The sequence below is a fragment of the Polyodon spathula genome, chromosome 10, assembly GCF_017654505.1.
Source record: "Polyodon spathula isolate WHYD16114869_AA chromosome 10, ASM1765450v1, whole genome shotgun sequence".
Classification (NCBI taxonomy): Eukaryota; Metazoa; Chordata; class Actinopteri; order Acipenseriformes; family Polyodontidae; genus Polyodon; species Polyodon spathula.
The window spans coordinates 43,313,460-43,330,348 of record NC_054543.1 but is presented as its reverse complement, the minus strand read 5'-3'; the positions used below and the strand labels follow the sequence as shown (position 1 = coordinate 43,330,348).

General features: G+C 34.4%; 1 protein-coding gene across 1 annotated transcript in view; it reads right to left on the bottom strand.

The window, feature by feature from the left end:
• LOC121321966 (inactive dipeptidyl peptidase 10-like) overlaps positions 1-16,889 on the bottom strand; it is a 50,475-nt gene that overhangs the window by 29,279 nt on the left and 4,307 nt on the right. The window contains exons 4-5 of the mRNA XM_041261353.1: positions 10,219-10,313; positions 9,996-10,070 (exon numbers count right to left, since the gene is read on the bottom strand). Coding sequence (XP_041117287.1) covers positions 9,996-10,070; positions 10,219-10,313 — 170 coding nt within the window. The remainder of the gene's footprint in view (positions 1-9,995; positions 10,071-10,218; positions 10,314-16,889) is intronic.

Genomic DNA, 16,889 nt, shown 5'->3' with positions numbered 1-16,889 from the left:
TGTTCATATAGTTTCTTTTTTTTTTAAATTATGTCTCAATCCTAAAATGATTTTGTATCAATCCTAAAATGATTTAGGACGCTGTACGGTAAGAATTTCAGTGCCAGTATGCAGTATGCTGCCGACAAAACATTGTGTTATTAAGGTTAAGGATGTAATATATTGATGCATAGGTAAATGGATTTAATAATGACAATAACAAAAAGTAGGATTTATAACTTGAACAAATCAAATCATTTTAATTTACTGTACATTTAAAAAACAAACAAAAAAAACAAAAAAAAAAAAAAAAACATGCTGCTTCAGACTCCACTCCGTCAGGTGAGACACGGTCAAACGATTTAAAATGTTGTCATGGCAAACGCTATTGTTTCTTGTCAAGTTATGAATTTACAATGAAAAGCAGTAGTTTGTTTAAAAAAATTGAACTAAAACTACTGCCAAAGAAAGTTGAATTTCAACAGACCTTAACTGTCTTTTTAAACGTAAAAGTGAGGAAGTAGGGGAATGCCAATCAAAAATAACAATAACTGAAGACACAGAAAATCGTCTGAATGAAATCCATGCTACTGTTTTACCTTCATTGACGTCAAGTGAGCCAAAGCCCAGAGAAGAGACGAAGGAGTCGGCTGAATTGGAGGGCAAGCCTTATTGTCTGTAACTCAACAACACACTGTTGTGTGGTCAAAAATGCAATATGACGAGTTCAAAAGAAAAAAGAACTGGCTGTTTGCTTCAGACGGCAAACTTGAGTGTAAAATGTCATGAACATCTCCGATTTGAAGATGCATTCTGCAAGAGTTGTCAATATCTCTTTAAACTTGGCTGAGTGTGAAATACCATCTTATGGAAAGAATAAAGTGAGTCTGAGCTCTGCTCCATTTGCAAAAAAAGTAAGCAAACAAAAAGTCTGCAGCTCACACTGAAGCTGAAAAAATTTAAATCATAGCTTAAAAAGATAACCTTCTCAATCGGAATGCTAAAAGCAAAGAAGCGGCATTTGAAACCACCGCTCGTGTGTTCCGCACAGTTTACTACATCGCCAAAATAAACCTTCCACTCAGTGACCATGAGAACCTCATTGACCTATTGCAAATCAATGGGATATAAATGAGGCGGTTAATGTCAAACTAAAATTGATTCATTTTATTTTCTATTGCAGCTTTTAGTATTAATGTGATTCAAATGTTAAGTTTGAATCTGTAGTTGTATAATTGTACAATTACAATTATAGTTGTATAATACCAATAATTTGCCATTATAGTTCATTTTCATGTGACAGACATACAGACACATTGTTATTATTTCTGTAAACCTGTAAATATGTAGGTATCTGCAGTAAACTATTGATTTCTGAGTACTCACTGTCCATAATATAAATTCTATATTTTACCGAAACTCATGTTGTTGATATGTATAAATGTAAAACAGTAAAAACTGCAGGTTGTTAAAGATTGTTTTAATTAAGTGTTTCATTATTTTTAATCATTTTAAGGATTATTTATACTGTGGAAAAATGTTTTTTTGCCATGTGAGTAATATGATTTTCCAAACGTATCTCAAGGCTGCTATGAAGTCACGTTACCCCTGTGGCCTCGAATTAGCACATTAAAAAGGTTCTCTGCTTTTTACTTTGTGTTCCTTGTTCCAATGCTATCTTTGTGAAATCATCAATGCATTATAATCTGAGTACAGTATGTAATTCAGGTGTGATTCTCTAGAGGAACACTACAAGTAATATGTGTATTGACAGGATGAATTCAATGCCTGTCTATCAAACAAAAGTAAAATAGGACAACACATCCTTTAAAACCTTGATAGACTATTAATTCTGCCGCAATGAATGACTTGAGAGGACATGAGATGCATTATTTTTCATTCATTTTTTTACATTTTGAAAATTCTAAAACATTCCCTTCACTTTAACATTCAGCTCACACTAGCAGCTGATTGTAGACAGGAGGAAAGCCATACTTCAGGCAAATCCAGTAGAATTTTTTATCTTTCACAGTAAAATTTATAAAGCTCTTCTCTTTTCATTTTCAAACCTCAAACTCTGTGACCCATCCCACTTGGCTCAGCTAACCAATTGACTGGTCACCTTAATGACTAACAGGTTAACATCCACTCGAGTAAAAACCTTGACATTCCATACTACTCATGTAAAATGATCCTGCACGTCCCAGCTGAGTTCCCATAGAAACACAAAAACTAGCTTGTCTATAACAATACAACCCTGCAATTCACTTAATCAGCAGTCTATTTAATTACCATATAATCATCTGACTCGTTTTACTATCAAATTGGTACTGAAAGTAAATTGTTCCTAAGATATTGACAGAGGTACACTACATAGGAACGTTGCTGATCTAATCATTTTGATATTTCTCATAACAGTATGGGCATATCCGCCAGGCATCCTGTATGGAGTACTGTCCATTCTAATTAATTTGTGGTAAGGCATGAGGGGAATAAACAGCACTTTTTATTTATTGTTAACATTATTTCACATTGTAGCAGTGCTTATAGTGATTAATGGGTCAAGGCACATTTTGAAAATAATCTGCTTTTATTACCCTTGTCCCAAGCATATTTCATCAAGTTTCAAAGCTCTCATCTACACAGACAAGACAGAGCAAAACAGATAATTGAGTTATTGCTTATTTAGTGAAGGACTACTTCTAGGCAAATTGAATAATGCTGTGGATTAGAAGTGTCAAACTCTCTTCCCTAAGAACTGTGAAGAGAATATCAAACCGGTTTATATCAATTATCATTAATAGGATTTAAAAATACATCTAAAAGTGAAAAATCAATTATTTACTTTGTCAAATTGTTATTGCTGGTAAGATACAAGATACACATTTAATGGATTCATATATACAAAAGATCTTGAGGGGAATATCCTTGAGGGGAACATTCAAGTGTCCTCACCTTCTCGTAAAATATTTTGCTGGTGCTGCTGCCAAACATCAAATAAGAATGACCACTATGACCATGTGGCTTAATAATGCTGTTTGAAATGTGTGTTATTGCCTTCTAATTACCATTAGCAGAGCATTACTATGAGCGTTCAGTCCACTGTCCTAGTCCATTGTTTACTTCTGCTTAGAATAGTTTCATGATCTGTTACACTTAAAGTATAAACCTCCTAGACGCCCCCAAAGTGTGCAAAATAAACATCTTTCATTTGTAGCCGCATTTGTTAAAAGACCGAATGCAGGGGGTGATTTAAGCTTGCAACATTCTTTTTTATACAACAGCTGTGCTTATCTTCTGTGCCAATGGTTCCTGCCAAAAGCATTAGTCAATCCCAACAGTGAATGCTCAAGGTCCTGTTTGAACAATGTATCTCTTTTTGATAACGATTTTATAATGTTATTTCTTGCCGTCTTCTTACCAGGACCCTCTTGTAAATGAGATGTATATCTCAACGTGTCTAGCCTTGTTAAATAAATATATTTGAAAAATAATTAGAAAAACGTGTAAAATAGCTAGTGACAGCATGGTGGTCATACTGATGCAGTTTACATGATATTAAAATGTAACTACAATTCTGAATTGAACAAGAACAGCTCTAGTTACTGGATATAACTCCCCAATGCATAGCATTTGAAATATGTATCCAACGCTTTGGGCAGTATTTGAGCTACATAAGGAGACAGATGCTAACAGCAGATCAGATTATTGCTAAGAAAAATTACAGTAGCCTAAATAGGAAAAAGCTTTATAATATCACACAGGATTGTAAAAATTCATATATTCTATATGAATTTCTGTCACGTGACTTATTGATTTTCATAGTAGTCACTGCCATACAAAAACCTACAGCACCTGCTGCTTATGGCTATTAGTTGTAAAACTTTAGAAATGGCACAGTATACTTTATAATATTAAAAGTTAAAAACCTTGAAGTATGGTTATGAATATGCAGGGCTCCTCAAGTCAAATTATTTAAATATTTGATTGGTCTCATTTGTTAGTGTATACCAGAGGGATTATTCAGAGAATTAATGGAAGAAGTTTCATAAATTGGGTATGTAATGGTACACGCTAGTTTGATTTCAGTCACTTAATTAATATCCCATTCACATTCCCCTTTGCATTCTGTTTATTTTCCTTGTTGGTATTAATGCTGTGAACACAAAGGCACTTTGATGCTAACGAATCTGTCTGTGTTTGACGTGTGATGACATTTTAGCAGAAGTTACAAATTAGCCAGCCAGTCACCAACAACAGAATGAACCAATATGAGGCTAAGATACAAACCACTTGTGAGCCTCTCTGCCATCAGAAAAAGCAAGCTTGAGAAACAGAAGAAGAAGCTACACAAAGATACAGTGGTAATTGTGAATAACACGACATTCCTCATGCTTTTTATTTCCCATAAGTATAATGGTCACTGGTTCAGGTTATCAAGCTGAATGAAGATCTTAAAGGACTGATGCATTCTCAAAGTGCTCCTGTCTAGCTTCTTTTATCACAACTAACTGTTTCCCATCTTTGAGTTTGTACATATATTTTCAAGTAAAAAAATAGAAGGGTGAAAAGAGGTTGATTGAAATAGCATAGCTAGAAACCCATTTGAGATGCATTGTGAATGTGTTCTACAGTGACATGCATGTTGATGTCTTAAAATGCCCCCTTTGTGCAGAGCAAGACATCTACAGTGTGGCAACAAAGCACTAATGCAAACCTGAAATGCAATTATTGGGAGTGGTCGGGGCTGCTTGTTTTGTATAAACGAGGACTAATATGCCATCAGTCAACCACAAAAGTGCCAGCATGTAGGAGGACCTGAAGATGCATAATACCAACTGTCAGCTTTGTGAATGTGTGGCATTTGGAAAGAAGGATTTGCACAATAAACAGTATGCGTGGTTGATATCACTGATTGCATCTAGTCATTCTTTAGTAGAAACTTGTGATAAGTCTCCTGAAAAGGACACAGCTGTTATAACTACATTTAGAAAACCATTTGGCTAGACACTTTACCTATTTGAAATGCTTCTGTTCTTCTGTTCAGCTATGAAGTGTCACTCTTAAGACACTTTCCCTCTTTCAGAAATACATCTCTAATTATTCTTGCCATGGAACAAAAAAAAAAAGACAGCAGCTGATATGCATGTCTTAGCAGTGGGAGCACATGAGCAGTGGCAATAAGATAAATCATTTTCACATATCATATGTATCCCAATGGTATGAACCAATATACATAACTAATCCATATATATTTTGGTACAGTACCAGGGTATCAGGACTATTATGCAATACAGCATTTGTGCACAATCCATTGTGTTGCCAACGTTGGTAATGCTTTTATGTGCTGATGGTTCAGGGTAATACACTTGTATTTACAATTCATTACAATGGCCCACCAATATGTTCCCTGTGGTTCACCTAGTAAGAGCACTATTGCATGGAGTGAAAGGCGAGTCATGTGAGTACAGTTGAAATCCTATTTTCAACGTGTTTCTGATCATAACTGGGAGCCCACAGGTAGCACTGCATTGGCACTTGCCTTCTCACTGGTCAGAGAGGAACACTGACCGCTGATAGTGGTCAGCACAAGGTGAAACAGGTCGTGTCAAACAGGTGATTGGCTTCCCTGTGGAAATGGAGGTTATCTGTTTATCTTCAGTCACCCTGATTGGTTCTCCCAACGTCACAACTCCATTAAAATTTAACCCGTAAAGTTTAAAAATTTAATTAAAAAATTTTTAAAAAATTATTATAATAATGTATAATATATAATATATTATAATAATCATATAATAATCATTTGAAAGTGTTTCCATAATTTAAAATAACTATTGTACATATGATATATATATATATATATATATATATATATATATATATATATATATATATATATATATATATATATATATATATATATACACACACACACACACACACAGTTGTAGTCAAGAGTTTACATACCCAAATGGAAATGTATAATTTGTAGAATTTTAGGAAAAATCTTTTGTAGCAAAAGTTTTGCTTTTGTGGATGAGGAAAACATTTAAAACATTTATTTCAGAAATTTTTACAAAACTCCAAAAAGGCTAATTCAAAAGTATTCATACCCTTTGATGCTGTGATAATATTGTCTACAAGGTGCTATAAATTTACATAATGCAGAACCTAATTCTAGAAAAGTCTAGAAAATGCTGGATTGTAGGTGAACATTCTTAGAGAGTATAAAATGGTTAGGCCTAGGATAATTGTTGTCATTACCCATAAGTCAATATTGGAAAAACTAAAGAGCTATCTGAAGACAGGCAGAAAATTATTTATTGTCATAAAGCTGGAGAAAGATGCAAGAAGATTTCCAAGCATTTGAGTATTCCAATTTCAACTATTGTTTCTATTATCAAGAAGTACAAGACTCATGGTACTGTCACAATGCTCCCTCAGTCTGGAAGAAAGAAGGTTCTTTCACCAAGAACAAGCAGAAGAATTGTGTGAAAGGTTAATAACAATCCGAGATTAACAGTCAAAATCATTAAAGAATCATGCCATCATTGACAAATATCCTAATAATTTAAAATAGGTTATTATTGCTAAAGGTGCCTCAACTAGCTATTAATTTCATTTCCTTGTCAGTGTATGAATACAAAAAAACAAAAATACAAAAAAGTATGAATTAAAAAATGCTGAAATAAATAATTGTAAACATCTGTTTCTTGTCACTTTTTTCTGCTGCAAAAGAGTTTTCTTAAAATGCTTTATTTTTTGCAAGAAATTTTGAGAAATTATAAATATATACATACACAACCTTGGTCTACCTTAACATTAGGTATTCCTCTCTCTCTCTCTCTCTCTCTCTCTCTCTCTCTCTCTCTCTCTCTCTCTCTCTCTCTATATATATATATATATATATATACACACATACACAGTGCCTATGGGACGATTTGCACAACCTACTCAAGACTTTCAATGTGTGAAAAAATCAATTAAAAATAAAAACCTGAAAAGTCTTCATTAGATAAGTATTCACCCCCTTTGCTATGACACTCCTAAATAAGCTCAGGTGCAACCAATTGCCTTCAGAATTCACACAATAAGTTCAATGAAGTCCATCTGTGTGCAATAAAACTGGTTCCCATGATTTCAGATTAAATACACCTGTCTCTGTAAGGTCCCACAGTTGGGTAGTGCATTCAAAACAAAGATACTACCATGAAGACCAAGGAGCTTTCAAAACAACTCTGGGATAAAGTTGTGGAAAGGCACAGATCAGGGGAGGGGTATAAAAAGATTTCAAAGGCATTGAATATCCCTTGGGCCACAGTCAAGTCAATCATTAAGAAGTGGAACTATATGGCACCACCCAGAATCTGCTTAGAGCAGGCTGTCCTCCCAAACTGAGCAGCCAAGTAAGAAAGGCATTTGTTAGAGAAGCCAACAAGAGGCCAATGACAACTCTAAAAGACCTACAGCGTTCCATGGCTGAGATGGGAGAAACTGTCCATGTGTCAACAATAGCTGAGGTACTTCACAAATCTGGCCTGTATGTAAGAGCAGAAAGAAGGAAACCATTTCTGAAAAAAGCCCATGTAAAATCCTACTTGGAATTTGCAAAAAGGCATGTGGGAGACTCTGAAAAGATTTGGCAAAAGATTCTGTGGCCGATGAAACAAAAATTGAACTATTTGGCCTAAATGCAAAGCGTTATGTCTGGCACAAACCCAACACAGCACATCACCCAGGTAACACCATCCCTACTGTAAAGCACGGTGGTGGCAGCATCATGCTATGGGGATGGTTTTCATCGGCAGGGAGTGGGAAGCTTGTCAGGGTAGAGGGCAAAATGGATGGCGCTAAATACAGGCAAACCCTTGAGGAAAACCTGCTTCATTCTGCAAAAGACCTAAGACTGGGACAGATATTCACCTTTAAGCATGATAATGACCCCAAGCACACAGCCAAAGCGACACTGGAGTGGCATAAAAACAAGAAAGTGAATGTCCTAGAGTGGTCCATTCAAAGCCCAGACTTGAATCCGATTGAGAATCTGTGGCAAGACTTGAAGATTGCTGTCCACCAACAATCCCCATCCAACTTGACAGAGCTTGAACATTGTTGCCAAGAAAAATGGACGAATATTGCACGATCCAGATGTGCAAACCTGGTAGAAACTTACCCCAAATTGCTGCCAAAGGTGGTTCTACCAAGTATTGACCCTTGGATGTGAATGCTTATCTAACCAGGACATTTCAGTTTTTTTGTTTATTTTTTATTTTTCATTAACTGTTTCATAATAAAAATTCTCTTGCCTCTTCAAAGTGTTGAGTAGGTTGTGTAAATCAAAGGAAAAAAGTGCCATTTAATAGTTCTAAGATCAACATGAAGTTTGTTACTTATATATATATATATATATATATATATATATATATATATATATATATATATATATATATATATATATATATATATATAATCTCAGTCAATTCCTTATTTTGATTGTTTTGCAATATAATACTTAGCTTGTATTTCCTCAATACCATTGCAATATCAAGTAGGAAAGCCAAAAATCCATATGATGGACCTAATCACTTTTTGACATGCATCTGTTCATCCAATAATCAAAGTGAACAACCCATTGCTTGGCATCTGAATGTTCTGAACACATAATGCATCATCCAGTTAAGATGACAGCTGAACTCAACCAGTGATGCTGAGAAGCAATTATTGTTAACATGCACAGCAATACTAGTGCCAAGATCTACACAACTGTGAATGCTGATTAGTTGTCATCTGAGATGTGTCTCAGTTAAAAAATTGAGTATTTATTTATTCTTAATGTTCCCCTGCCTGCTTTTTTAGACATTTAAATGTAGCTTTTGCAGCTGTATAAATAGTGCAAAAGGAATAAATAGATTCCTTCTGAGAAATTATGAGAAACTAGCTGAAGTACCTGGCGTTGCCCGGGGAAATTCAGTATTTCATACATGACAATTTGAGGAATGGTCGCCTTATGGTTTCCTATAAATTACCAATCTTGGGTGTCACACAATGCGCTCGGACCCCTTTCCTTTTTTTAACTTTATTTTTAGTTTTTTGCCATTTTTTTAATTTTATTTAAATTTTTTGTTCTTTTTATTTATTTTTTGGTTTTGTGGGTTTCTTTCATTTGAAATACATGTCCGCTGTAGTAATCCAGCAATGGGCTTATTAAGGGAAGTACTCCGGGGGTGAAATTTTGGATCCAAACATAGATAAATGCTGATTATGTCTGTTATAGACAATTATGTCTTTTGTTAGGATAACTGAAAAAGATATTACTGCCAACATGCTGTTTGTTGTTTTCTTCTTGAACAGCTAGTCAATCTGTTTCAATTGTTTAAACCCTACTGCTGTTATTCTAAAAATAATACTATATAGCTATATATTATATATATATATATATATATATATATATATATATATATATATATATATAATTGTATTGTATTACAGAAGGTTTTAATTACCTGAAACATTACAGATATTGAATATTTAAACCATATTGTGAAAACATTCACATTGAAAGAAACCAACAACTCAGGCAAGTAAAATTTCAGTTCTGCTCAGTGCTGTAGGTAAGATATGAAAGAGATTACTCAACACAAATGTGTATAGTAGCCCAGAAGATAAGTCAGAACTATTAGATTATTATAGTGCAAGTTTGCTTCTTAATACTGTATGTACTGTATGTATGTGTTTGCATGTACTGTATGCTCATTTGTACTGTATGTAACCATTGGCTTTGAATGCTGTCTACAACCTTGTCTGTATAAATACTGTATATTTCACTTAATAATATTGTATTCCATGCAATTAAAATAATTGGTTGTGAACACATAAATGCATTTGCCTTATTACTACAAATATGCTTCTGATACCAGGGTGAACACATGCCATGCAAAGCTTTTGTTCTTTGCATTGCAGAAAAGCCCATGACTGAAATCCTGACACACATAATCAATAACAATAAATCAAAATACCTGTTTAACATCATATCCTAAAAGAACAAAGTGGAGATCTGGAGAGACAGCATATTTTGTTGCTTTGAAGGTCTCCTAAAAGAAGAGAAAATTACAGAAAGTCTTCCCCTCCAATACATTTATAATATAGTTAAAGGATCATCCAAAATGATACATGACTTAAACATGATTCATATTAGCTGAATATAAAAAGGCCTTACACATTAAGACTAGAGTTACTTACAAAGGTGGTGTTTTTCAAAAGTATTCCTGTTTCGTTGCTTAGTAAATCCAGTTTCATCACATTTCCATCTCTGCTTCTATAAATAATATTATCATCTGTGGCAGAAACAAAAATCACACAAATAGTGTTTGTTAGGTGCAAATAATTGCCTACTGCTTAGTTGTCAATGTAATAGAGTACACAATGATATCCAACTTAAATCATTCAATATGCTATAAAAAATATGTGTTGCAGCTTGTCACTGAATCTGCTCACCATCTCCCTTTCAAGTACTGACAGTTTGCAATAAGCAAATAATAATGTACTACTCACATTTTTCAATTCATGTATTTACTACTGTAAAGTCAGTGGGAGAAACCACATTTATTATTTCATTTGTCAAAATGGTAATCTACAAACAGTAACGTACTTTCTCTCATTACAGTAAGACAATGCATGAAGGCAACATTTATAACAACATTTATAATAAAATCTCCTGTTACTGCTGCAAAGCAATGGTCTTGGTTGAGTTATGCTGCATTGCACATTTTCTAATTCTGCAGATACACCTTATTAGGCTGTGAATTATGTACAAAACCAATAGGACTGTTTGTTTTGTTCTAAATAGGCCTCCCATTATTTTTCACAAGAGAAAAGCAATGCGATAAGGAGGCTAAGAAAGAAGGACACTTCAAAAATGGAGTTAAAAAGAGAAAGTGACAGGGATTCAAAGCTCAAAACAGAGCTGTCATCACCTTCATTAATATTGTATCTACAGGAGACGGAGCCAGCTGGCAGGCTTTACATGAGCACAATAGTTTAATCTGTCTATGTGCAGAATGCATCTAAAGATCTGGAAGCCATGCCTGCATTGCTTGGATATGAAGCAGGTGTTGGATTACACTAAACTTTTCAAACCTTTATTGTCCAGTGGCATAAAGCTCACACTGTCCAAGGTATAAGTGAAATTACATTTTCAGTAGGACTGATTAAGCTGGGACACCTACAGAGGTATATACTCTTGGTTCTGTATTTAGACCAAATTGTACATATCTAATTATATTCAGACTATTTACAGATATAGGTTTAACCCGTTTTTATGCTAGAGATCTTCATATCATAGAACAGCTACTTTCCAATCAATCTCTCCATTTCATACTGACAAAGGAATGCATTTTTAAAGCAGGACATGTGAAGTACAGCGATGTCCCATCATTTGACTACTACTCTCTGAAACCTAAAATAATGGGTCTATAATCTGACAAAAGGAATGCAAGTACAGGATCATACTGTTTGTATTTTGTAGTGATCTTGGTTAATGCAGGCAGGTGCATCACACAGGGCGAGGCAATCCACACACAGTCGGAGGTCAGGCACTAATCCTGGACCTCTCGCACTAAAGCATAGCACTGATACCGCTGTACAAAAGAGCCGGCTCCTTTGCAAGGAGCGTATATCAGGCTCATGTCTTTGTATGTGATTACATCACCTGTTAGCCCTGCTGCTGCCTTCCCCCATGCACGGTACAATATATATATATATATATATATATATATATATATATATATATATATATATATATATATATATACCATATATCATGTATATATATAGATATATATATATATTACAGTTCATGTGTAAAATCGGTAAATCTATAGATTAACTAGTATAGGTGCAGATTTACCAGCTCAGTCAATGTATAAAATAATTAAGGAGATGGTAGTAAATTATCACGATCACTGTCTGGCAACAACAATTCACACATACTGTATGATTCTCACTGAAATGCAAAACATTTGTGCACTATGGTTATGCTTTTTTTCTAAATAAGTTTAACTTAATAATACTAAATTACACTTAGCAGAGGCAGGATTTTTGTTGAAGAGATGGAATTATTACCATACTTGATGCCCTATGGTCAATTTTAAAATAAAATCTGGAAAGTGCTTTTTTTTTATATAAAGCAAAAGACAAGTGGGACAAAATAGTTAGCAATAAAACCAGAAATCTGTCTCTAATCATGTCTGTATATAGGACAAAATATTAAAACATGGTCTCTGAAAATACATTCATTATTATTAACAGGTAATGAACAAGGACGATGAACATGCATGATCAATGAGGTAAAATCATTTAAACAGAAAACAGCTTTAAAAAATTGAATAAACAAGCATACTAAAAGATAATTTTGTGTTTGTTTTCTGGGGGTTCTGGCAGTGAGCCTGAGTTGTTTATAAAAACCATTCCCAGCAACTGGAGAGGGCAACCTATTTAACCAAGTCAAGACTGTGACTGATGGCTGTACAATCTTCTTTTGTAGATGTAACTATAGGTGAATAAGATGGAATCAAAGTTCTCATTCAAGCCTATATTATAATTGTCCTTTTGCAAAGTAAGAACAGTTTTTGGCAGCCCTGATCATGTCAGTTTTTACTTTATCCAAATATAAAATGTTTGCAGGTATAAAAATGTTCAAATGAAAGATGTACAGAAGATAAATGCTTTGGTTTAGCAAGGTTGTTCCATTCTCAACTGTGCTTTGTGGCAAGAACTTTTGTCCGAGCTAAAACTAATGGAAATTAGTTAGTCAAAACAAACAAGTATTGTGCTGGTTCTTCCAGCATAGCAATTATAATATTTCTTATTTACAATTACTTTCTCCTTCTCCACACCTGTTCCCCACTCACTGAACACACAACTCAGAGTGAGTGAATTGTGCAGCTATTTATACAGCTGTGCTGGGATTCAATTACTAATTAATTATTCACCTGAACCCCAGCACATGAACTCAAATCAGTCTGTTTTTATTGTGCAGTTACACAGAGCTTCCTCCAGTTTCACCTGACAAGTACAACAAAAACAAAGCAAACAAGACAAGCTATGGTGATATAAAAAAGTTAATCATTAAACAGTGATCTTTAGTTTCTTTTGTGCATTTTCATTTGCAAGTGAACTGTGACGTTAGGGCCTTATCGAGCACTATATTCTGCAGTTATGAATACTGACTTTGGATACGTTTTTAATTCTGGAAACTGTTTTGCTGTTTGTTTTTTAAATCTTTTACTAATTGCATTGCCTTTTATGTTTTACGCAGTTCTGTGCATGGGTAACATTTTGATTTAATTTTACTGTTTGGTCGTTAATGGGGAATTTTACATACTGCTACAATATGTATCGGATTTAAAATTACAGTATGTACTATATTAAAGTCCATGTGTCATCTCTGTTGGCAAGTGATATTTTCAGAATCATATAGTTTTGAATTAAAATACTTCTGCATAGTATCATACCAACAAAACCAACTACAGTACATCTAAATGGAAGCCTACTTATTTTAAAACACAGTCCTTTCAGCTATGTATTTTTGACATTGTTTCTTTTCTGAGTTCCTTGAAAAATGGACAAGGTTTGGAACGGGCCAAAATGAAATAATCAGATATGCATCACACTCATTTAACCGTCACTGAAGTCAGACTTTTACAGGGTCGGATATGTGAGTGCTGACTGTATACTTTTTTTTTTTTTTTTCAAATTCTGTGCCTAGACTGGAATTTGGGTCACATTGCATACAGAGTAAAACAGCACCAAATCCATTTTGCTGTAAAGTGAAAAGTGATATGGCATTTCCTAAAAGGGAGTCAGTGATTGTGTATTGTGTCGACCAGGAGTGAATGTGAAAGTCTCCATCATGTTAACTGAGCAGATTCAGAACCACCTCTGATGATGGTTTCAATATTATGATTCTTTTTTGTCAGGAGGCAGATTTCTCTGGGTTCTGAGCCCACCTGAACTTCCTGAGACCCAAGACTCGGGTGCACTTGGATTATAATGGGGGGGGGGGGGGGGGGGGGGGGGGGGGGGGGGGGGGGGGGGGGGGGGGGGGTAACGAAAGCCCCCCCACCCCCACTGCCCCGGTGTAATGTATCCTTAATTCAGGATATATGGATTTGTTAAGTACAATACTGGAGATCTAAAATGTTAATGCTAATGGGAGGTGAGAAAATGAAATTTAAAACCTTGATTGACACTCATTTAACAGGGTTTTCCTATTCATGATTTGTATCAAACAAAGTAAAGGTGGCTTTGTGTCTCCAAACTGTCATTTTTATCATTCAAAACATGTCTGTTATATGACACATTTTATTGCTCATACTTATCAAGGACATAAATGTTTTGTAAAAAAAAAAAAGCGGCTGGACTCCTTTTTGTGTCTATATCAGTGTCCATGCTTAGACTGCATAATAAAGCAAGACAACCGTCCTGTAGTTCTTCTATCTCTGACATAATTAAAATTAGTATTGGAGACATGAATTTCTGTTAACACTGTAATTGAAATTCTTAAATACAGTACTTTAATCAGTCAGAAAATTACCTTGCATTTAGCAGGATCTTCAGTATCAGCTTTATGGAAAAAACTTCATTTGTATTCCAGGAATATACCTGCTGCCAGGGCCTAGATTGTTTGCTGTGTATGGCAAGTTGCCATGGGTGTCTTGAGAATGCGATACATATTTCTACATTCTGTGTTATGTGTTTATGACATGTTTTAAAAATTCATAACAGATCAGATAAATCAAACCTAGCCTATGTGATTATCCTAAAATAAAATCTAACCAGATATTCTATTAAAGTTGACTTCATTAGAAACACAAGCTATTTCATGGCGGTGGGTTCTTCCACAAAGAAAATTGATTTTAGTAACATATCTGTCCTATGCTGCTCTGGATAAGGTGTTTTTTTTTTTTTTTTTTTTTTTTTTTTTTTTGCAGCTGGATATATGGTTCGTTGGTTAACTTTTCAGTCACAGTTTATTTTAAGGATGTTAGTGTAGGCTTGATCTCTAGTGTTTATAACACTATTTCGTGTTAAGCTTATTCTGGGCATCTTGTTGTCATAAACAGCCTTTAATAAAGTCTCTTGGTGTGTTCTTTCCCTACCAGTGCACTTCAATATCAAAATGTTATGCATGATCAGGACCACTGTGTATGTGTTTCAAATCCGCTGATGGCTTTTTCACGTTGTGTCTTACACAACAAACCACTTTTCTGAACGATTTGGTCAATAGCAAGGAGACAACTTTTTGGTGTAAATGTTATGTTCATTGTGTCTTTTTTTTTTTTTTAAATCAAATCTGTACTCTGCAGCAGTTATCATAATAAGCCTGATCCACAAGCAAAGCATGCAATTTCCCAACAACCTGCTGTAGCCTCCTGAGCGTGAAGTGGCTTCTCCACTTTGTTATGCATCCATTCAATCCTCTGACCTCTCTAAAGTGGCAGAGATGATGCAAATATTGTTTCAAAACCACCATGTGATGCAAATATGCGTACACAGAGTATCTCAGAATTCACAAGTGCCCATGACAAGGGTCTCCAGAGAAAAGGTTGACTGTACAATTAACTTTGATTCCGGACTTCAGTCTTTCATCTAACTAGTACAATATACTATACAAAGAACTAGTTCCTAATAATCAGTACACTTTGAAAACACTGTCATTTAATTGAAAAAGTATGTCTACTGAGGCTTTCATTCTGTCACATCTTTTACAGAAGGTAATCACAGTCATTGTGCTTTGATTTGCAAATGATGATTCACATAATATTCAAGGAATACTAATTGACAAAATTCATCAAAGACTTTAGTAGAACACATGTAGAACATGTAATATCTATTGATGAGGGGATTATTGTATTTTTGATAACTTATTAATTAATAATAATATATATATATATATATATATATATATATATATATATATATATATATATATATATATATATATATATATATATATATATATATATATATACTCAGTAAGTATGTACCATGTTATTATAATAATATACCAAATGATTAACTGCCTGAATCCACTTTAGTGATGCCAGCTAATGTCAAAGTTCTCGTTTTAAAACATGACCAACACAGTAAGCTGTTTACAGGACACAACAATCCCTGCACAAAGGAAGGGCAATGATTCACAAATAGAATAGAACTGCATGACTGATACACTTCTAACTATATTATAGTTTATTATAACTATATTATAGAGAATCATCTGTCCTGTAAGACTTAAAGATGAGATAGCTTTATTAAGACCTGGTATACCCGGGTTCCTTGATTACTCTAAACGGCCAAACAAATGTTGTAGTTTAAGTATGGTTCTGGATCACTTCCACACAACAATGCTACACTCGCTAATACTGAGGCTTTGATTGATCGGACATTTTCGGTATTGAAAGCTCAACAACACAAGATAGGAACAGCAGGGATGGTGAATTTAAGTTCATTAATTTAAAAAAAAACAAACTTTAGCAACAATGTGGCACAGTTCCGTGCAACTATAAAGTCAATAAAGGGACAAAAAGACTCAGCATAATAGTTATTAATAATACTCAGTTCCATGTCTCCAGCCAAATTTGTACCTGTGCAACGGGGAATGCATTGGCAGATGGACTTTATTTACTAGCCATGTTTAAACAGATACCTCATTAATCATATTGAGGTATGCAGATGTTATTAATGTGGTCAATTTGTTCAATGTGAAATATTTCAGGATACAGAAGGCTGGGACTAGGAACCAATTAATTTTAGATCCCAACACATTTGTTTTGTTTTTTGTTTTGTTTTTTTTAATATGTTTTAAATCTACTGTAACCCTTTAAATGCTGAACATTCAAAGCGGTTTGCTG